Genomic DNA, 23,087 nt, shown 5'->3' on the forward strand with positions numbered 1-23,087 from the left:
TGGAAGGAAGAGGGCTCCTTACAGGTTGCATTGGGGGGGGGGGGGGGTAGCCAGAGTTGTCTGCTCATTGAGTAACCCCAGTGCCCTTTCACATTAATATATAAACTCTACGATCAGTTTTTCCTAGCTTGGCAGCCCCTAGATGTATGGCTCACAGTGGTTATACATGGTGAGCATTTTGATCCACAATGTATCTGGAGAGTTGCCTTACGCCATCGCCTCCATGCATCTATGTAATCAGAAGAATTTGGATTATCTCTAAATGAAAAGAAACCAAACGGAGGGAGATGAGAATTTCTGAGTTAGAAAGAAGTGTTCCTTATTTGTGGAGGGTATATTTGAGAAGTGACTACAGAGCCAGATTTGTACAAATGTGTTGCATCTATATTTGGATTCTATAATTTCTTCTGTTGTGATTGCAGTCCATGCTTGATGGTTTGTCAGATCTCCCTAAGTGGTATGGAATAAAAGAAATGCAAGCCAATTGGCTAGGAGACTGCACTGGATGCTACTTTGAGTTTATTTTGAAGGTGAGTGCAATCACTGAAAATTGCAGTGACATTTCTCATAATCAGAGGTGTTAAAATATAACATCAGATATTAGAAACAAACATCTGGTCTAGGTAAAATGGGAAACCCTCTGAATAGAATATTTTGAATCAATGAAATGCCATTTTAATTACTGCTGACTTGAACTCAGTGGTCCAATTCCCTCATCATGGTTGAAAGATCAGGCATGCCAATAGGTGACATGTTCTTCACTAGTGTCCATCTTTTGCCCAAATTCATACCTCTTAGTCATAGTTTGAACTAACTATTATGTGGTATTGCATATTACAAACCTTAATTAGGTATAAACTACCGTTAGTAATAACTAGAATTTGTTTATTTTTACTTAACTGTGGTTAGTCAGTGTATTTATGGATATACTGCAAGGGTAACCTGGTCGACCATAAAGCAAAACCCAGAATCTCCTAAGTACCTTTCTCAAGCCAGCCAGAAGGATCCGAATTCATCACACTAGCTTTCAACACCCATTGGCATCTAAATTAAACAAAGATGGTTTCTACATCCTATCAGTGAGAAAATGTGATGTTTTTAGAATCCAGATATACATCTTGCTTGCTTGAGATTTTATAAAAAGAAGTTTTACTCAGATGTTCCGACCTGGCCAACGCACTTTCACCCCCACCCCAAAAAGCTGTGAAATAACTGTGAAAAAAGCAGTAAAAGAAAGCAGTAACATTTGCTTCCACAATCTCCATTAAGTTACTTGTGAACTACTGCTTCATGATTAGTTCGGAAAACGATAGTGAAGGGGGAAGTTGGGCATGAAAGGGAACAGAAGGGTTTGTGGGACAGTGGCGCCTGTATATGAGAATTTTATATAATGCCCTTTGTAAACTTTATACATTATTTTTGAACCTTTTTTACAATATGGGCCCTTTACATGTATGTACAAAATAAAAGACAAAAGGACAATTCCTAATGCCAGTGTCCAACAACTTCTTGTCCTCTGATTTGAATATAATATCTATAACCAAGGTTATATAGAAAATCATTTTCTCTGTAAACATTTTGACTGGCTGTAGCTATAAGCCCACTGTTTAGCATAGTTGGGCTGATTTCTGCATAAACATGGATAGATCTGCACCGTAATAGTTATTATAGTTTGGTTGTAGTGCTAACCCATAGTAATGTCAGAGGTAGCCATAATTTTAGAATAAGGCAGAATCCCTAACAAATCAGTATTTGCTTAACTTAGCGTTCTGTTGCTCACCTCTTATTAAAGACTATAGCAATACCAAACCTTTTGCATCTTTGCAAAGAGGTTTGCTAAAATTGGGTGGGGAACATGAATGCATCACTAGTGGAGATAATGATACTCTTGAGTAAAACAACAGCCCTAAAATGTCTTACCCTTACTTCAAACAACTGTGCTGTCACTGTGATTGTTCGTTCAATAAGACATACCTGGTAAGCAATGTACAAGCCATAAGGCAGTAACAGGAGTCTTTGAAAGGCAAAGGGATGGGTAGATGGTTGCAGAAAAAGATATTCAAGGAAAATAAGTTGGCAGTGGCAGTTCAGGAAGCTTGAAATCACTGGTAAGTCAAGTGCAGCCCTTAGGCCAAGACACTGTTGTAAATCTAGGCAACTATAGATCAATAGGTCTTGAAAACCTTTTTTTACTATAGCTCCAAGAACCTCCCAGCCAGCTTGGCCACAGACCATGCTAGCTCCCAAATTGAGCATTTTGATTGAACTGAACCATTGTATTCTCAGATGCAGAATATGGCCTTCAGGAAGTAATATGTTGGCGGATTTTATAAACAGCTAGAATATTTAAGATTCACTGCAAGTGGAAATGGCCTATGCTGTTCTGAAGAAAATTGCAGTAATTTTTTCTGTCTGTGGTCAGGTTAATAACAAATCAACAGGAGAGAAAATAGCAGCCTTTGCATATGTACCTGAAGCCATTTATGGTATGTCTTATTTACATATCTTACCTGACCACAGACTGTTACATGGAAATAGCAGTCTAAAGGAAGCCTTCCAGAAGGATTTGATACCAGGCAAAGGTAATTTCCCCAGTTATGCTTTATTTCTATTATTATTTCTGTTTTATGTTTATGTCTATATCTGATATTTTATAGTTTTTATTATTTTAATTCACAGATATATTATTTTGAGATATGTGATGTATTTTTGCATTTATGTAAGGCATTGAATTTTGCCATCTACTATGTTGTAAACCGCTTTGAGTCCCCGAAGGAGTGAGAAAAGCAGTGTAGAAATGTAACAAATAAATAAAGTAGTTTCTGATTTTCTAAGGCAGAGTTTTGTTTGTCAGGCCTAACAAGTTTCAGCAAAATGAGTAATTAAAATGTGTTGCTTTCAAATATGAATAGAGTATACCTATTATGAGGCTTGAAATCTGTTAGAGCTGATGGGTAAAGTCAGAGGTTGGATAAAGGTGGGACTGTAGAAAAATTCAGAACTTCTATAGAAAAATAAGAAAAATAATGGAAGAAGAGGGTGATACATTTCTAAGGACTGTTTAAAATGTCATTTAAGAAATAGTTACCTTTGGAACAATGTATACTGAAATAAGTTATGTATGGCAAAAATAGTTAATTGTTATGATGTATCAAAAAGAAATAAACAAACAAACAAAGAAAACCTTTAAAAAAGGTGAAAAGGTACAACGGGAATGAGCAGATAGGAGATGTCCTTTTCACTAAGTTTGTCTGTACAGACAATTTGCCTAGATGGTTAGAACATCAATCCTTACAGTATAAAGTGAAATAATCATTAGTCCCTAATCCCTGAACAATGCTAAAAAAGCAAACTATTGTATGGTACAAGCACCATATCCATGGGGGATATGTTTCAACACACACAAACACATGGATACCTGAAACCATGAATAACAGCAAGCCCTTTATTTTGACTAAACTTGGGCCAGTAGCGTACTATAGTTTTTGCATTATCCTTCTATTCTTTTTTTTCTAGAGTCTCTTACTTCAGTGACAGCTATGAACCTGCTTACCAATCAGGAGATCCCTGTAGTCATATCAGCAAAATCAGAGTTTGAAGGCTACCTTGATGCTAAAATAGGTGAGTATAAAAGACTGACTGTGTTTTTTATGTTCCTCATTGAAATTGCTTCCAGTCAAAATTGCTAAAGTTGTCATCTCTATATTCTAATAGTGACATGGAAAGATAATGGATGTTGCCATCATAGACTTTGCCAGATTCAACAGGTATCTCTCTCGGTTTAGTGAAAATAACATAGCTGTGGCTTCTCTGGCTCCTTTTCTCCCTAATCTGGTGGTTCTCAACCTGGGGTCCCCAGATGTTTTTGGCCTTCAATTCCCAGAAATACTAACAACTGGTAAACTGGCTGGGATTTATGGGAGTTGTAGGCCCAAAACATATGAGGACTCCAGATTGAGAACCACTGCCCTAATCCAACCTTTATCTCCAACCTGGTGTCATTGCTAAGGATTACAGCTGTGCTGCACTGAAGGCAGAGGGTGTGGAGAACAAGGTTAGAAAGATATGACAATGTAAGAAGAATCTTGCTGAATAATATCAATGGCATGGCCAATCTCGCAGCCCATTCATACAATGGCCAGCCACACTGCTAGGGAAAGTCCACAAGCAAGACATGAATATGGTTCCCAAGCAACCAATATGATCTTTCTGATTTGTTGTTGTTTCCGGGATTTTCTAGGACTGAGAGTGTGTGACTCAGCTATAATGGAAGTCGTGACAAACAATAATTAGTAGTCTTAACCACTTGAATTTGACCAGTCCCCTTCTAAAACTATCCAAATTGGCAGCTTTTATGTCATCTACCAGGAAATGGTAGATGACAATATGCTGTGTGATTAAGTTCTTCCTTTTCCTGATGCTTCCATCATTCAGTGTAGCGTTGTCCTTAGAAAAAAGGCAAGTAAGGTATTCAGCATTCAAGGACACAAATATATAAAATTTTACATGACCGAACAAAAGTAGGGAGAATGTGGATGGCTCTGGATTAGGTGAAAGAAAGAAAGGCATCCCCTTATTCACTTTTCCTGCACCATGCATAATTTCATACATACCTATCATTACTTGCTGTATACCTTGCCTGCTTTTTTCTAAACACAGTGCTTAGAAACATTTCTCTATGTAACCTTTCTCTATAGGAGAGTTGTTCAGCTGCTTAATCATTTTGATTGCCCCTTTCTGCATCTTTTCCAGCTCTGTATTATCTTGAAGCAGGAAAATTGTGGTTATTTCCATCACATCAGGAGATTTAAAGCTATGTTAATGTTTGGGGATTCAAATCTGTCAATCCTAGGTATACAGATAGTTTTTAAGATTTGATACAAAGTTATGTTATGCAGTCCCAAATTTGTGTTGTACTTGGAGTACAAAGACCAAACTGATGCAATTATTGTAAGCTTGAATGTTAATTTATTTTTAGGTGAAGCAAAACGTTCCATTAATGCTTCTCCAGTTTAAACTATACCTGTTAAAGAGTGAATATCACTTGTTTCATTTATTATTATGTTTTTTCCAGCTAATAGCTTAAAGAAATAAACACACATTCAAGGTCTTTATTTGAAATATCTATTAAATCAAAATCAATATAGGCAGTCCCCGACTTTCAAACATCTGCCTTACAAACGACTTATATTTACAAATGGGAGTGAGACAACATCAGTATATCAGTATCATAAGTATTGATAACCATCTAATTTCTCTCTGTCCCAAACCAAGACAATATGTCACCAAAAGGGTAGTATCCATGTCACCGCGGCCAGGTGTCTGCATGAGCTATCGGGGAGTGCTTGATGTTATGGCTCCAATTCCAGAGCTTGCAGACTCAGCTCTGGGAATTGGCTCCATGACATGGCGCCCCCCTTCGCCGATCTCTTCTTCTGCGCCTCGTCCGACACGACTCTGAAACAAATCAAACCTGAATACTATACATCCATTTTATCTAAAGTCCCCATATACTTTTTTAACAAGCTGCGATGGAATACAGGATGTATTTTCCCCAGACTTTTTGGCAAGAGTAGCTGGAAAGTCACTGCGTTTATGATCTCCTGTATCCTGAAGGGTCCAATGAATTTGGGGCTTAACTTTTTCGAGGGCAGACCTAGTTTTATGTTTTTTGTACTTAGCCACACTAAGTCCCCCTTCTCCAACTTATCTCCCTCCACTCTTTTACGATCTGCGAAGGTTTTATACCTTTTGTGCGCCTCCTTTAATGATGCAGTCACTTGGCTCCAACAATCTTGCATCTGAGTTTTCCACTTCCCCACCCCTGTTTCTTCATTCTCTGGCCACTTTGGCAATTGGGGCAACGGCTGGACCTCATGCCCATAAACTATTTCAAATGGAGTTTTATTTGTTGCGGAATGGATTGTAGAATTAAAGGCTAGTTCAGCAAACGCTAGCCATCTAGACCAATCGTTTTGTCTCTTATTTGAGTAGATGCGAAGGAACTGCCCAAGTGTCTGTTGGATACGTTCCACTGCACCGTTTGTCATAGGGTGGAAAGCGGAACTCATGCTCCTCTCTGCCCCTAATATTTCTAAGAATTTTCCCCAAAATTTCGCCGTGAATTGGACACCCCTGTCACTGACCACCCTGCTAGGACATCCGTGCAGCTTGTAAATATGATTTATGTACAAGTCAGCCAGTTTCTCTGCTGAAGGTAACTTTGCCAGCGCTATAAAGTGAGCTTGTTTAGAAAACAAATCTAATACAGTCCATATATAACGATGCCCCTTGCTGACAGGTAATTCCCCCACAAAGTCCATAGCCACACATTCCCATGGTCTGGTAGGTTCTGCCACAGGCTGCAATAGTCCCATTGGCCTCCCCCCCCCCCCCCCGCGACTTATTCATGGCACAATCATCACACTGGGTAACATAATTTTTTATGTCCTTTCTCATCCCTGGCCACCAACAATGTTTTGCTATGGATTTTGTCGTCTTTGTAATTCCCATATGCCCTGCGCTCTGGTTATCATGGAAGCGATTCAAAATTTTAGCCCTCAAAATTGCAGGAATGTACAATTTCTTTTTCACAAACCATAGTCCCCCCTTTTGTTCCCCTTTTTCTGCATTGGATAAAATCCATTGGTCCCCTTCGTATGATTGCGCCAGTTCCTTCTCCCAAATGCCCCCTTCGATAATTTTGACCCCTGCCGAGTTCTCTCTTTCTGTCTGTGCCCTCGTGCTGACTGCTAACCCCCATTGTTTTTTGGAAAACACCGTCCCTTCCTTTGCTGCGGCTATATCCTCGTGTTGAGGCATGCGTGAAAGGGCATCGGCCAGAACATTCTGTTTCCCTTGGAAAAACTTCAATTGGAAATTGAACCTGCTGAAGTATTGGGCCCATCTAATTTGTTTGGGGGATAATTTTCGCGGGGACTTTAAGTACTGGAGATTTCTATGATCAGACCAGACCTCGAACGGGATTTTGCTTCCTTCAAGGAAGTGCCGCCAGCATTCCAATGCCTTCAGCATGGCTAATGCTTCTTTTTCCCATATGGGCCAACATTTTTCAGTTTCGCTAAACTTCCGTGATAGATATCCACATGGTTTCAAATTTCCATTTTGATGATCCTTTTGCAATAATACTGCCCCATATGCACAGTCCGAAGCATCACAATGTATTATGAAAGGACTCTGCATGTCCGGGTGCTTTAGGACGGGTTCTTCTGTAAAGCGTTCTTTTAAAGCCTCAAAAGCTTTTTGGCATTCTGGCGTCCAATTCAGCTTGGCGCCAGGGGCTTTCACTTTTGCCGTCTCCCCTTTCCCCTTCGTTTTCAACAGTTCTGTAAGGGGCGCAGCCAGTTGCGCAAATCCCTTTATAAATGATCGATAGAAATTTGCGAACCCTAGGAACGATTGCAATTGTCTCCTCGTTTGAGGGACTCCCCATTCCCTTACGTCCGATACTTTGGATGGGTCCATAGCTAATCCCTCCGGAGATATCCGATACCCCAAAAAGTCAATTTGTGCCTTGTTGAATTCACATTTGGAAAACTTTGCATACAGTTTTGTTTCCCTTAGCTTTTGCAAAACTTCCCGAACCAATTCAATGTGCTGCTTTCTATCCTCGCTCACGATAAGGATATCATCTAAAAATATGAATACTCCTCGGTATAACAGTGGGCGTAAGATCTCGTTTATGAGCTGCATGAAGCACGAGCCGCCGTTTTTTAACCCAAAAGGCAAAACTAAATATTCAAAAAGTCCGAATGCGCAGGAAAATGCAGTTTTCCAAGTGTCCTCGGGTTTGATTCTTAACTTATGATAAGCTTCGATCAAATCAAGTTTGGTAAATATGCTCCCTTTCTTCAATACAGTAATCAGGTCCTTTACTAAGGGCATAGGGTATTTATTATCTTTCGTAATTGCATTCAGATTTCGATAGTCAATGCACAGTCTTAAAGAATTGTCTTTCTTTCTCCTAAATAACACGGGGGCCCCTGAAGGGGAGTTGGAGGGTTTAATGAAACCTCGCGCCAGATTTTTGTCAATATATTTCCTCAATTCCTCCTTTTCCTGAACAGACATGGGATAAACTTTCGGTTTTGGTAAGTTTGCCCCTGGGGTTATTTCGATTCCCACCTCTATATTCCTTTTGGGAGGTAATTTACTTGCTTCCTTTTGATTAAATACATCCACAAAGTCCCTGTATTCCGGGGGTAACAGTTCTGGGCTTAATTCTTCCGACTCATCCCCCTCACTCTCTTCCTCTGCTATCTTGCCTATCTCCCATTCCGTTTGTTGTTCTTTAAAAGACATGCTCTTTCCCCTCCAATCTACATCGGGGTTTGCCTGCTCCAGCCACGGGATCCCTAATATGATATTATACGTGGCAATAGGGGCTACTACAAAGGGTATTCTTCCTTCCCATTTGCCTATTTTACATGGGATCCCCTGTATTTCCTTCGTGGACACTTCCCCAGCAGCCACCGATCCGTCCAATTGCGAGAACGCAATCGGAACTTTAAGTGCAGTTTGCTGGCATTTTAGCGCCTCTGCTAATTCTGGAGTTATAATGTTCCTAGAGCAACCACAATCCACGAATGCTCTGCAAGTGGCTCGACTCTCCAGCCCCGATAAGCAGATTGGCACTACCATCATGCGTTTGTCTTGACTCACCAGCTGTTCCGGAGGTTCTGGGGCTTGCCCCTCCTCCTCCGCTCGTCTCCCGGCTGCTGGCGTGGGTTTGGGCGATTCTCCCTTCCGGGCCCAACATTCCGCTGCCCGATGGCCCGCCTTCCCACACACAAAGCATCTTGGCTTGGGTCTGTTGTCGTCTCCTTTGGAGGGGATCCCGGGTCGCCCTCCGGGGCGCTCCTGCTTCCGCGTTTCTCCCCGACCCCTTGCTGCCGGTCGCTGCTGGGCGCCGCCGCTCCGAAAGCGCCTCACTTGGGACAGGGTGGATTCGACGTGCCCTGCTAGCTGAATCCATCCCTGTAACGACTCCGGGTCATCTCTGTGCGCTGCCCAGCTGAATATCTCGGGGCGCAGTCCTTCTTTGAATAATTCCACTTTGGTCACTTCGGACCACTCTGGTACCCTTTCCGCAAGATGGAGGAATTCTCCTGCGTACTCGGGTACCGTCTTGTCCCTTTGCTTTATGCCTTTTAATTGGTCGCGAGCTCTTAATTGCTCCAGCGGGTCTCTGGATCGGTTCTCCAGTGCAGCTAGGAATTGGGGCACTGATCTCAAGCACGGGTCGCGCCTGGCATGCAATTGCACATACCAGCTGGCCGCCCCTCTTTTGAGGGTATTCCCAATGGCCCGAACCATGCTTCCTTCGGAGGGGAATGTGTGTGCATTGTCCTCCATGTATCCTCTGATGCCAATGAGGAAAAAGTTCAGCTCGGACGATTCCCCTCCGTATTCTAGTTTAAGCTCCTCTCTCCCAGGCATCCATTCTGTGGTCCGTTGCCTCTGCATGGGCGGCCTGGGGAGGGGTTGCATCAGGTTCCCCTGAGCTGTCCCTTTGACCCCGCCGCGCCCCAGCCTTTCTCGGAACTCCAGCTCCTGCCAGTACTCCTCGTCTCCGTCGCCGCCTGCTGCCGCTGGGCTCTGCGTTGACGCGCGCTGGCCCCTTCGGCCCCAAGCCTCTTCCTTGCACGGCTCCCTTTCGGCCCCGTATTGGGTGGGCTCCCTCTGGAGATTCTCCTCCAACAATGGCACCAATCTTCCCACGGTTTCCGACAGCCGGGACAGGCTGGTCTCCAAGATGGATAACCGTAGGGCCTCGGTCTCCGGCGTGCTCCCTCCGGACCCCCAACCGGTCTCTGCAGCCGCTGCGACGCCTCTCCCTCCTCTGGGGATCCTCTGGGTCACTCCATTCGGTCTGGGGTAGCCGGTAGAGGAAGCGATGGCTTGTAGCATTTCCTCTCCCAGCGGCCGAACATCTGGCAAGGGCCCCTCTGCCCCCTTCGGGCTCCGATCGCCCCCTCCACTCATTTTCACTTCACTGCGACTCCGCAGGAGGGTGAGAATGGGATTCTCGACTTAATGTCACGCTCACTTCAAACGACCAGCATGAACACAGATCAAAAGAAGCTGTTATCAAAACCAATCTTTATTGAAGAACACACGACTTGGAAAAGTCGAGAATGACATAATGTTTACATACAATCATTTTTATTACCTTTGCTACAACGTCACATCACACGTAAATATCATCACCAAACTCCACCCCACATCTCACATTTCTACCCCTACAACACCAACTATTCATTTAAGCTGTTTTGATTCTCACTCCAAAAGTTCCCATGCTCCGCGGCCAGGTGTCTGCATGAGCTATCGGGGAGTGCTTGATGTTATGGCTCCAATTCCAGAGCTTGCAGACTCAGCTCTGGGAATTGGCTCCATGACAATCCATCCATATATAAACACATGGCTGCCTCCTGTAACCACGATCTTGGAATGCTGCAGGGTTTGTAAAAATATCAAAAGTTTACCCAAGAAAGTGTCCTAAACAACCTTTTCTAAAAGCCCAAGCAAACATGAGTATATTCACTGACCAGAAAACACTGACTTATTTTGCAGGGAATAAACTGGAAAACCACAAGAACGAGACAGCATAATGGAATATTCTGGATGTGGCCGTCTCGCTACAGTTCTGAATAGGAGCACTCCCCACTGACATAATTGGTTTCAGATTCCACTTATTTATCATAATTTTGATTGGGACAGAGTTTGCTCTTATTGTCTGAAACAGTTGACATGCCTCTCTCATCCAGTTGCTTGAATAGAATTTCAAAAACAAGTTTGCCATTTAGGGCAGGAACAGCTGTTTTAGATGGACGCATCTTAACTTCCACCCACACATGCACACCCCACACACACTCTCTTGTTAGTCTTTGGTTTAATAGAATTGGATATAACTGGAGTCTTAACATCTAGTAGAAAACCTTCAAATTAATAGTTTGAGCCTGATGTCACAGTAGTAATTTAATCTGCTCAGGTATTGTCAGTAGAAAAATCAGGTTGAGAAAAAATAACCCTGGCTTCTCAGAATATGACGCAAAAATGACAAGGCCAAGTTAATCTGTAAATGCATAAAGAATTTAATCTGCAAAGGGCTACAATTAGATAGAACATAAAGTGTTTTAGTTTTATAGGAGTGGAAACATTTTTTATTTTAAGACTCTTTTTGTGTGCTGAAAGGAATAAACAAAATATGGGTTAAATAAATTGAAAGTATTCATGAAGAGAATGCAGTTACTATTGACAGCTAAGTTCTGAATAGAAAGTCTGCTGGAATGAGCTTCAATTTTTAAATTATACAGAGTTATGTATTCTGTTTCTAAAAAACTGTTTAAGAAATACTTTCCTTTATTTTCCCTCTCCAGGAATCCCTTGCACTGAAGCAGATGATGCTAAAGTTGCTAGGAGTTTGGGCCTGTCATTTGAAGAAGTTATTGAAACTCTGTCAGATGGCTCACAGAGACTGATCCACTCTGGAGAGGTTGGTGCATTGCTGTGAGTTTCTGCTTTTATGACCCCTGCTCCTTAACAGTGCCTAGGAAGACTCCAGAGGATATCAGTATAAAGGAGATGCTTCAACAGATGAAGGAAAGTCTAATGGAAACTGAGTCAGAATTATTATTGTTCATTACATTAATTTTTCACCATGTTCTTTGGCTGCTAAAGCAGCTTACATGTGGTTGATTTGGATAATAAAATCCAGTGTGGTGTAGTTCTCCGAGTGCTGTGTAAGGACTTTGGGAGACTAGCATTTGAATTTCTCCTCAGACATAGAAACCCACTACATAACTTTGGGAAAGTCATACTTTCTCAGGCCAAGGTCCACCTGCACTGGCCAATTAATACAGTTTGAAGCTAGCTGTGTCAGAAAAAAACCCCTCACAAAAACACGTGAAAGAAAGCTCTTAATGCACATTACTGCTCTGCAGTTTCTGTAATTATCCAGGCTTCAAAATTAGTTACAGGGGCCCTTCCACACAGCCTTATATCCCAGAATATCAAGGCAGAAAATCCCACATTATCTGAGTGTGGACTCAGATTCAAAGCAGACCCAGTTCAAAGCAGATATTGTGGGATTTTCTGCCTTGATATTCTGGGATATAGGGCTGTGTGGAAGGGCCCTAAGTCACTTTCCTCACTACTGGTTTGAAATTGTATTAAATGTGGATGTGCCCTAAGAGGAAGTCAATGACAAATTTTCTTCTGAATCAGTATTGTCAAGTAAACCCTAAGACAGGGTCACAACAAATCAAAATTCACTTGAAGGTGCATTATAAAAACAGCAACCACAAAAAATACTATATTGTTAAACCAGAGGTAGCATGGACTACAATTTTCTACCAGCAATTTATTTTACCTCTTTGTTGCTTTGATTTATGTTTATGGCTTGTGTGAATGGAGGGGCCTAGTTTCTGTTTTTGGAACCAGCAGGCAAAGAAAAAAAGACAGTCATGGCATTTCACCTCACTGACTTTTTCTCTCACACATGAATAGTTGTATTTTGTACAAGTGGATGAAGAATATTTCCCATAGGTAGGGACATGACTTGGACTACTCCAATAGCTTAATTAGTGCAGTGTACTTACTATGCTCTTAATCTTTTCTTTTTACCAGTTCACAGGTATGAGTAGACAACAAGCGTTAAATGCAATCACTGAGCAAGCCAAAAATAAAGGAGTAGGAGTATACCTAACAAGTAATAAATTGAAAGATTGGCTGATCTCCCGACAACGTTATTGGGGAACACCTATTCCAGTTATTCATTGCCAGTCCTGTGGTCCTGTGCCTGTGCCGTATGAGGATTTACCTGTACAGTTGCCAAATATTGCATCCTTTACAGGCAAGGGTGGCTCACCATTAGCTTCAATTTCAGATTGGGTCAACTGCTGTTGTCCAAAGTGAGTACATTGTGTTATATATTGGTTAAAAAATCTAATTTGGAATGTATCATTTTAACTATTTGAAATAGCTTTTCATGCCTTTCAGACTTAGAACTTTTTAAAATTCTGTTCATTATTGTATTGTGTATAATGTCTGAATATGCTGTTTGGGGTGAGGGGAAAGAAGATTCAAGTTATGAAACTTATCTTCAGGCCATAATTTGTGAATAATTGTGTTTTTTTGAGCCCTTGCTTTAGACAGTGGCTAGTGTTTAAGACAGAAGACAGAAAATACTACCCACAATCAAAGCAGTTTCTTCTAGTGTACCAGATTATTTTCTAACAAGAAAAAAATACCCAAAATTTATGACTTTGTTTTTGGTTTTGCCACTCCTGAGCTCAGCTAGTATGGTAGGATATAGGGGCTTTCTGGAGGGTTAAAGTCCATTTTCTTTCTCTCTCAGTTCAAGATTATATCACAATCCTAAGCACAATTTAAAATCTGTAGACCTCTTTTATTCTTCTGTCGCTCACCAAAGAAACAAGGGATTCTTGTTCCCTTTCTTAAAGTACTTGTATGAGTCTAGAATTAAGGCTGCTGTAATTTTTAAAGATATCACATAGTAAACATCGTTTATGATTTATTTTGCTGCAGATCAGGCATCAGTAAGTTATTGTTCTGTAGACCAGAAGATTATCTCTACATTGGAAAATTACAATGTGCAAAGTCACTTGGAGACAGGTGCTTTTCAGCATAAATCTGAGCTCTATGTTGTTTATGGCAGGCAACTCTTTGAATCAGAAAGGGATTTTTTTCTGGCCAAATTTAAGGCTTCTGCTGTTTGCTCAGCTAACAGACTAATTCAGATTGAGAGAACTACCTATTCAGTGAGGAAAGTGGAGCTGTTCTCTTTGTAGCATCTATGGCTGTGGGCATGGTACGCGGGAAGTATTGGAATGTATCCTTGTCCTAGGGAGACTTTTTCTTCATCCTGCAAATAATGGAACATTGCTCTCAGCAGAGCTGGCATGGTGATTTCTATATCATTAGGCTGCTTTGCTGGAACTGTAAGTGATCTCAAGCCATTCTCGCAGTTGCAGTAAAACTCCCACTTTTCTCTGAACATTCAAGCACAAATGAAATGATTGCATCTTGGCATGAGGTGTATCAGCACTGTGGCTTAGGAGACTCCCAGTTTCATTTTCTTGTTGTTGTTCCCAAAGGCATTTGAGGTAAAAAAGAACTCAAATACTAGCAAATTTCAACACAAACAATTCCTTGCACTGTTTGCCTTTATTTTTAATATGATTAAAATTTACCAGAGCAAAGGATTGTCACTGATATCAGTATTGTCTGAGAATAGTAGGACTTAATGGGGCTCAGAATTGCTCTCAATGCCATATTTGTACCCTGAGATATTTTAAGGTAATAACAGTTATTCTCAATATCATTGGGGAGCCCATAAAGAGTGGGCTGCTGTCATCAAGAGTTAGAATCATAAAAGTTGAAAAAGACCACAAGAGCCATCTAGTCCAATCTCCTGCCATGCAGGAAAATACAATCAAAGCAGTCCTGACATATTGGTTGCCCAGTCTGTTCTCGTATTCTCAGTTATTTTTAGCATATCTGACTTAATGGTAAAACTAAGTCTTGACTGTCTTGAAACTATTCTAATTCAGAACATACATATGTCATTGCACGATAGGATCCCTATTCCTATTCATTCCATTGACTATAGAAAGCCAGTTGGAGGCATTTATTCTAATATATCTTATATTCTATCTACCACTATATGTTTTTGAAAACTATTAGATTTTTTAAAAATTACAGGCATAGAGATTAAATTTGTGGTTTCATTCCTGTTTCTGTGGAGCAAAACCACATAGCAGATTTTAATACAGTAGACTCAGTTAACCACAATCCAAGCAACCCAAACTCTCAAGCAACCAGCAAAACAAAAAACAAAACAAAAAATGTACAAGTAATACTACATCCACATTTCAGTGTTTTTATAAGACAGTAAAACTGTGTTCCATTAAGTTAAGTTTGTCTTTTATTTGTTTTAATTTATTTTAATTACTATATTTCAATATTCATAGAATCATAGAGTTGGAAGAGACCTCATGGACATCCAGTCCAGCCCCCTGCCAAGAAGCATTCAAAGCACCCCCGTCAGATGGTCATCTAGCCTCTGCTTAAAAGCCTCCAAAGAAGAATCCTCCACCAGGCAGAGAGTTCCACTGCTGAACAGGTTTCACAGTGAGGAAGTTATTTCTAATGTTCAGGTGGAATCTCCTTTCCTGTAGTTGGAAGCCATTGTTCCGCATCCTAATCCACAAGGCAGCAGAAAACAAGCTTGCTCCCTCTTCCCTATGATTTCCTCTCACATATTTGTACATGGCTATCATGTCTCCACTCAGCCTTCTCTTCTGCAGGCTAAACATGCCCAGCTCTTTAAGCCGGTCCTCATAGGGCTTGTTCCCCAGACCCTTGATCATATTAATATCAAGTCAATACAGAGGTTATAGTATGGTATAGCAACCAGAAACTACATCTATCTGGCATCTAACAATTCCCATGGGTGCCGGTTAACTGAGTGCTATCTATCTATATGAAAGTTTGTGTGTGTTTTAAAACAAGAGTAAACATTTCTATTTTCAGCTCCTCTTCTAATCCTGAATTATGTAACTCAGTTTTGTGTTGTTCTTCATCTTGGAAAGAAATCACGAGTGGAGTGCCGCAGGGTTCCGTCCTGGGCCCGGTTCTGTTCAACAACTTTATTAACGACTTAAATGAAGGGTTAGAAGGCATGATCATCAAGTTTGCAGATGACACCAAACTGGGAGGGATAGCTAACACTCCAGAAGACAGGAGCAAAATTCAAAACGATCTTGACAGATTAGAGAGATGGGCCGAAACTAACAAAATGAAGTTTAACAGGGACAAAAGCAAGATACTCCACTTAGGCAGAAAAAATGAAATGCAGAATGGGGGACGCCAGGCTCGACAGCAGTATGTGTGAAAAAGATCTTGGAGTCCTTATGTACAACAAGTTAAACATGAGCCTACAATGTGATGCGGCGGCGAAAAAAGCTAATGGGATTTTGGCCTGCATAAATAGGGGTATAGTGTCTAGATCCAGGGAAGTCCTGCTCCCCCTCTATTCTGCCTTGGTCAGCCACACCTAGAATACTGTGTCCAATTCTGGGCACCGCAGTTGAAGGGAGATGTTGACAAACTGGAAAGCGTCCAGAGGAGGGCGACTAAAATGATTAAGGGTCTGGAGAACAAGCCCTATGAGGAGCGGCTTAAAGAGCTGGGCATGTTTAGCCTGCAGAAGAGAAGGCTGAGAGGAGACATGATAGCCATGTACAAATACGTGAAGGGAAGTCATAGGGAGGAGGGAGCAAGCTTGTTTTCTGCTGCCCTGCAGACTAGGATACGAAACAATGGATTCAAACTACAGGAAAGGAGATTCCACCTGAACATTAGGAAGAACTTCCTCACTGTGAGAGCTGTTCAGCAGTGAAACTCTCTGCCCCGGAGTGTGGTAGAGGCTCCTTCTTTGAAGGCTTTTAAGTAGAGGCTGGATGGCCATCTGACGGGGGTGCTTTGAATGAGATTTTCCTGCTTCTTGCAGGGGGTTGGACTGGATGGCCTGTGAGGTCTCTTCCAACTCTACGATTCTACGATTCTGTGATTCTACCATTCATATAGAATTCTTTGAGAAACTACAACTAGCCCATATTCATTTGAGATTTCAGAAGGGGGTTATAAGGTCAAAAGATTGTCAAGAATAAAAGTATATAGTTAAAGAGCTAAACTTGTAACTGTGTAACTACCAAAAATCAGAACCTGGACTGTAGAACTTCATTTTTCACATTGATTTTATTGGGACCTATACGTGATATTTTATAACTCTATATGCACGATTATAATCCTGATACAGTGAAGCCAAATCTTAAGTAACATGATACATTTTGACTTTGATGGCTCACTGATAAGTTTCAGAGATCTGGTTGGCAGCAGTCTTTTGTTTCTATATCAATTTTCCAACAAACAGTACACATTGCCATTCTTTTGAGTTTTTGGCAGCTGCATTGGAATACTGATAAAAGGAGGAAAGGATTGTGGCTCCTAGAAAATTTTGAGGTTTGGCAATAGAAGGTCTGAAAATCATTGAATCCACACTGAAAAAGTAGTGGTAATGACAGTGCTTATAATGTCTTTTCTCCATTTGTGGCCCAATTGTAGGAAGTTTAGGAAGGAAAATAACAGAGGGCTGGTTTTAAACAGTAATTACAACAGAAATTCTTGAGTGGCTCTTTTTTATGACCCTGTATTGTCAATTGACTTGAAAAGTACAGACTTGTGGATTTCGCCTCTGCCAAGACCTGTGAAGCCTCATTTTCACATGCTTGGTTAGAAGCCATATTTGTGAAATAAGTAAGAATCCAAGATTTGTTTTAGACACATTGGCTCTAATGTAGTCTCCAGGGAACAATAGTAGAAAATCATATAAACAAACCTCACAACCTCTGAGGATGCCTGCCATAGATGTAGGTGAAACGCCAGGAGAGAATGCTTCTGGAACATGACCATACAGCCTGGAAAACACACAACAACCCATAACAAAATTTCTACCCTAATAGCGTCTATCTCAGTGGAACCCTGATTATAATAATAATGATATTTTTTGTTCTTCAGATGCAAGAAACCTTCAAGGAGAGAAACAGATACCATGGATACATTTGTTGATTCAGCTTGGTATTATTTAAGATATACTGATCCCCATAACACTGAGAGGTAAGTAGTTTCAAAGTCCTGTTTTCTGTCAGTCAGCTTTACCTGTAATCCTATTAGCTGGTCCTGTCCTGCATTGCCTGGATTGGAAGAAAAGACTAGAATACTCCTTTTGTCTCTAGCTTACACAGAACACAATGGAATGAGGATTCCTGGAAGGGAAACTTCTGTGATTTTGTCATTTTTGTCCTTTCCTCACACACAATAGAATTAAAGGGCTGGCTTTTTAAAAATATATCATTTAGTGCAGCTTCTGATGTCATCATACAAATCTGTTCATAACCTTGGAAGGCATGTTATAGCTTGTCAAAACCTCCCAGGACCTGAAAAGCTTTCTAATCAATTCCCTTCCCAACCTTCATCTTGCAATTTTTGGTCAAGGGAAAAAATTATGGATTTTTTATGACCTGTAAATAGGTCAGGGGTAATTTCAGGGAGAAGGGAAAGCACCAATACCTCTTTTAGGGATCAGTCACTCCTGGCTGCCACCAGACATTTTAAAAAGCCAGAAGTGCTGCCACAATGGAGGAACTATCCTGCCTTCTCTTGGAAGTTAAGCAGGGTCCAGACATGCACATATACATTTTTTAAAGATCTGAGCACATGTTCACATGCGTCATTTGAAATTGGTTTATACCAGAATCACAGTTGTCAAGTGTACGCTGTGAAGAATAAATAACTAAAAACAGAAACATAGCTAAGGTAAGAAATGTGGCATTATAATGAATAATAGCAGAATGCTCTGCCTACTTACTCAAAAGCAAAGTCTTGCAGTATTTGATGAGAATTGATCTAAAACAAGTGGATTTAAACATGCCATTGTAATTTGAATTGATTTCTGCTGAGCCAAAACCATTTATATGCCAGAGGTGACTTACAATTAAGAGTTAAATAGGCTCATATGCAGTCAAATTTGGTATACCATTTTTTTTAAAAAATAGTCATAGTCTGGAATAATATCAGCATCATTATTACATTAATCATATAATGTATGAAAGTGGTTTTCTGCCTCCTGTTTTCAAACTCTGCCTCTGTTGGTTTGCATGAAAGATATGCAAAAACTGTTCTTGAGCTATGTGTATTTGTGGCTCTCTGTCTGCAAGAACTTGTTAACTGCATCTTGCTGACCGTTTAATCCTTGGAGAAAGGCTTCTTGTTGGTATTTTGACAAGAATTCTAACTAGGAATGAGGAAAAAATTAATGTTATTTAGCAACAAATCCACTAGTATTACACAAATACTACACTGTTTGCATTAGCAGCTCAAAAGCCAAACAAAATTTACTGTTACATTTGCACTTGTTTACTTATATTTACTGCTACACTTTTTTGAAATAAACTTGAGGTTATTTAAGATTGTTGTTTATATTGATCTGTTTCAACTCTAAACATAGGTATTGGCTTGCTTTTCCTGTTGCTATACTTTAAAAATGAAAGTTTTTTTTTCATTCTAAGTGGAATGGTTACCTTGGAATAGCTTTGTAGTTTTTAGACAATAAATGCATTTCTATTTGATTTTTCTATCACCCTTCTCCTCTGCCAGTACAGTATATTCCTTGCCTTTATGTGTTCCTGTGCAACCTTCAAATAACTGTCTAATGTTCTTGATTTTTGTGAACACAGACAATGGAAAGATTGGATTTTGTGGTCCAACAGTTCAGATTTCATTAGCCATTGAACATTTGGAATAGATTTTGTTCTAATGTCATAACACCAGGTTGCTCCCTAATGCTAACATTTAATTGTAAGCCTCCTCTGTCGGTTTGCCAGTCCTCTTCAGTATATATTCAGTCTAAATGCAATACTTACTTCTCATCTTTCTTGATCATATTTTCATCTGTGGGTGATTTTTCCTGGTTTTGTGCTAACAGAGCATTTGACAAAGACTTGGCAGATCATTGGATGCCTGTGGATCTGTACATTGGAGGAAAGGAACATGCAGTGATGCATTTGTACTACGCCAGGTTCATTAATCATTTTTGCCATGATCAGAAGATGACTAAGCATAGGTAAGTGGGACAACCATAATAGCCAAAGTGAGCCCTGAAATAACAGACATTCTGCTCCAAATACAACAAAAGCTTCATAAAGAAAGCAGGTTATCAAATATACTTTGTATAGTCTTAGGCTGTGTGAACACTGGGCATGATAATGTAGGGATGAGTTAGTCCCAACCTATTCTGCTACAGTTTTAGAGTCATGAAGTGTGTTGCAAAAAGAATAATGGATTTCTGATCTCTATTATTTTGGGAAATGCGCTTAAGTTGGTTCACTGAAAAATGTATATCAAATTTTTTTTCTTTCTCCCATAGCAACAACACATACCTCTATTTTTCAGTTTCATAGTAATCTTTCTAGTCAATATTGACTTGTGTTGTTTCAAAGAGCATATTACTTGTAGCAAGTTGTCAGTAATTTGCTACAAGTAATATGTGCCTTTTGAAACAACACAAATCAAGCTTGACTAGAAACCAGTTACTTTGATAACTTGTTGCATTTTGTTATCAAGTTACTTTGATGACTTAGTATATCTTGAAGTAATGAGCTGGAGTAGTTTAATCTCTTGCCTTTAATGGTCAGGGATATAATCCAGTAACTTTCAGTTACACATAGTAATAAAACTTTTGCGTCTTACTGAATGTTTTCTGCCTCAGTCTGAGAAATGAGAGGTCAAAGAGGAAGGGTCATATGAGTGGCTGCCTTATGCTATCTGTGGAATTTGGAGCCATTTAATGAAAAGCAGAAGAACCAACAAGAAGGAAGGAAGGCTTGGATGAGGGGAGTGGGTAGAGAGAGATGTGGAGACGTAAAGGAGGAAACACACTGCAAAAATGAACAGGACTGTTGGGTCCAGTTAGGTGGAAATTTTGAAAGATAACTTTAAAGTTTCTGCCTTCATCAGTTCTCTACCAAGTGAAAGATACTGCTTCAGGCAGCTCCAAAAGAGAAAATCATTCTGAGTGATGGGAGTGGAGGGTGCCTTACTATAGGTTGGCTTCCCCAAACAGCAGCACAGAATGTTCTCTTGAACTGGCAGGATTAGAACAAGCTGTGAAAGAGTTTGGAATAGGAAGGAGTTTTCTCCACATGCCTGAAATCGAACCAGGCATGAGATTTGCAGCAATCATTTGGAGGAGAGCGAACTGAGGAAGGAAGAGGGAGTTACTATTCGGCATCTCTGCCCAGAGCATCTGTATGCAGTCCTCGTGGAATCTGCCTGTTATATAAGGTGGTTGGGGGATAGGAATCCATGTAAGAGAGCCTTCTGAGAATTATGGTGTTCAGAGAGGGAAGATATCAGTATCACAATGGTAACAGCCACAGAAATGTGGTAATGTAGTAAATTACTTTTTGGACTGCACTAACAAGCAATGACCTGTTAGATTATCAGAACAATGTAACTTAACACTTTCTAAAATGTCACATTCCAAACTGCAGTTTGCATCTAATTTTTTAAAATCATTTATTTTTATAGTTAAGGAATAAAATTTAGTCACCTTCCTATATATACAAAGTATATTATTCATTAACATTGTTCATTGTTACCATAGCCTTTATATCATTCCGACTCTTACCCAAATTCCTCCCCCATGTGTGATGAGTAGTCAGAGCATAACATCCTTCTCTGCCCACCCAGTTGATCTGTCTAACGTGTAATATCACTAGACATCCACACCCAGGAATTGCATTGGAAAAAATGTGTCTGAACCACTGGCCCAGTGAAACTCTGTCTGGGAGTTGGCAATGTGATTTAAGCTTAGAGGCATGAGATTTTATCCATTTCAGATTGCTTTACCATTATGCCAAAGTGTAGGAGGCCATTGTTGTCAGGAAGGGAACAAGCAAACCAGATAGTCAGTGGAATACTTGCAAAAACACTATACTCAGAGGCAGCAGTCTGAAAAATATATGGTCTGATGCATCTCCCTCTGTCTGTATACCTCATGAATGAAAAGGGAATTAGGGAAAAGTAAATGGAAGTACAAGTTACATAAACAGATTGAAGAGATTCACAGGGTGAGACTTTCCATCTCCCTGCATTTACATTGTTTGTTTGTTTGTTTGCTTAAAGGATTTTTGCCCTCTTCTTTAGCCTCACATGTTTCCAGAGTAACTGATATACATAGGCTTTTAATCTAAAATACATGGCAGAAAAGGAGAAGAGGAGGGAAAATGAATGAAAACAAACTTAGGGCCCTTCCACGCTGCCCCTATATCCCAAGATGTGATCTCAAATTATCTGCTTGTCTCAGATTATCTGGTAGTGGAGACTCATATAATTCTTTAAAGCAGATAATCTGGGATCAGATCCTGGGATACAGGGCAGTATAGAAAGGTCATCAGACACACAAAATATAATAACAGTTATGAGCTATTACAAATGGAACAATTTAAAGAGAGGAGAAAGCTGATGAAGCTGGTCTTTCAACAGGACTGGTGGAAGGGATGAGCTCACTTTCTATATCCCTCTGCTGTAGATTGGCAAAATATCATGATGGCAGTTCTGAATTGGGAATTGTACCATAGTAGCTTCCATTGCTCTTTGAAACTGATAGTCTATCTTATTTTGCTCTTGGCTGTTCTTCAGTCTCTGCCACAGGGCAGTAATGAAAAGCATTGCTTGAGAGACATACACACCCACCTGACCTTTCTTCAATGGGACTGCTCTAATTGAGATGAGAAGTGGCCTTGAGAAGAACACAGAGAAGTGCATTAGCACAAAATGAGCTGGGTGATGGATGGTGTGACTTGTTACAAAACATAGCAGAAACTAAAATTGTGCTTCACATTGTAGTGTGGTATAATAAAGGAGCAACATCTAAAGCAAGCTTGTATGTGACAAAGCCATTATGTGACTTAGAGTTTATGGCTCCATCTGTGGCCATGAGAGGGAGCTATTGCTGCAAATCTCTTAATGAATAATTGGCAGTAAAATTTAGAAGAGGGAGAACTGTGGCAGAAAGCTGTGATTTAGAATTGCGTGCTTCCAGACTTTTCTAAGCTCTTGGCTGTTTTCTCTTCTTGTTTCCCAACTCACAACTTCTATTCTTAACAAAGGAGTATTTTTAAAATCCACCATAGATGGTAAAATATTTTGTGTACTAGTAATAGCATCTGTCTCTGCAAACAGACTAAAACCTCTGCTTATATCAACATGGTAACATATGTGAATGGGGATGAAAGAATAAATATTCTGGAAAAATTAACTTCTATCTATAAACATTCTGATTCCCCATGTAGGTCAAGAACGATTTCAACTAATTTCATTTATTTTAAGTGGCAAGGCATTCCCTTTGTAAACAACAAGAAAAGTTCCTCCATTTATAGTAGCAATTCTAAATACAAGTAATACATAGGATTTTAGTAACA

The 23,087-nt window shown here is 40.3% G+C and overlaps 1 protein-coding gene and 1 long non-coding RNA gene across 5 annotated transcripts in view; one reads left to right on the forward strand and one right to left on the reverse strand.

The window, feature by feature from the left end:
* LOC134294804 (leucine--tRNA ligase-like) overlaps positions 1–23,087 on the forward strand; it is a 56,541-nt gene that overhangs the window by 13,896 nt on the left and 19,558 nt on the right. For all 4 annotated transcript variants that reach the window (XM_062966532.1, XM_062966533.1, XM_062966534.1 and 1 more), the window contains 7 exons: positions 423–530; positions 2,423–2,582; positions 3,517–3,621; positions 11,400–11,515; positions 12,649–12,932; positions 17,623–17,721; positions 19,589–19,726. In XM_062966532.1, the coding sequence (XP_062822602.1) occupies positions 423–530; positions 2,423–2,582; positions 3,517–3,621; positions 11,400–11,515; positions 12,649–12,932; positions 17,623–17,721; positions 19,589–19,726 (1,010 nt within the window). The remainder of the gene's footprint in view (positions 1–422; positions 531–2,422; positions 2,583–3,516; positions 3,622–11,399; positions 11,516–12,648; positions 12,933–17,622; positions 17,722–19,588; positions 19,727–23,087) is intronic.
* On the reverse strand, positions 17,443–19,634 carry LOC134294805 (uncharacterized). Its single transcript, XR_010001492.1, has 2 exons — positions 19,527–19,634; positions 17,443–17,522 (listed from the first exon to the last, which is right to left on the reverse strand). It is a non-coding gene; the product is annotated as an uncharacterized LOC134294805 (long non-coding RNA).

Source organism: Anolis carolinensis, unplaced genomic scaffold (genome assembly GCF_035594765.1).
Source record: "Anolis carolinensis isolate JA03-04 unplaced genomic scaffold, rAnoCar3.1.pri scaffold_23, whole genome shotgun sequence".
Classification (NCBI taxonomy): domain Eukaryota; kingdom Metazoa; phylum Chordata; class Lepidosauria; order Squamata; family Dactyloidae; genus Anolis; species Anolis carolinensis.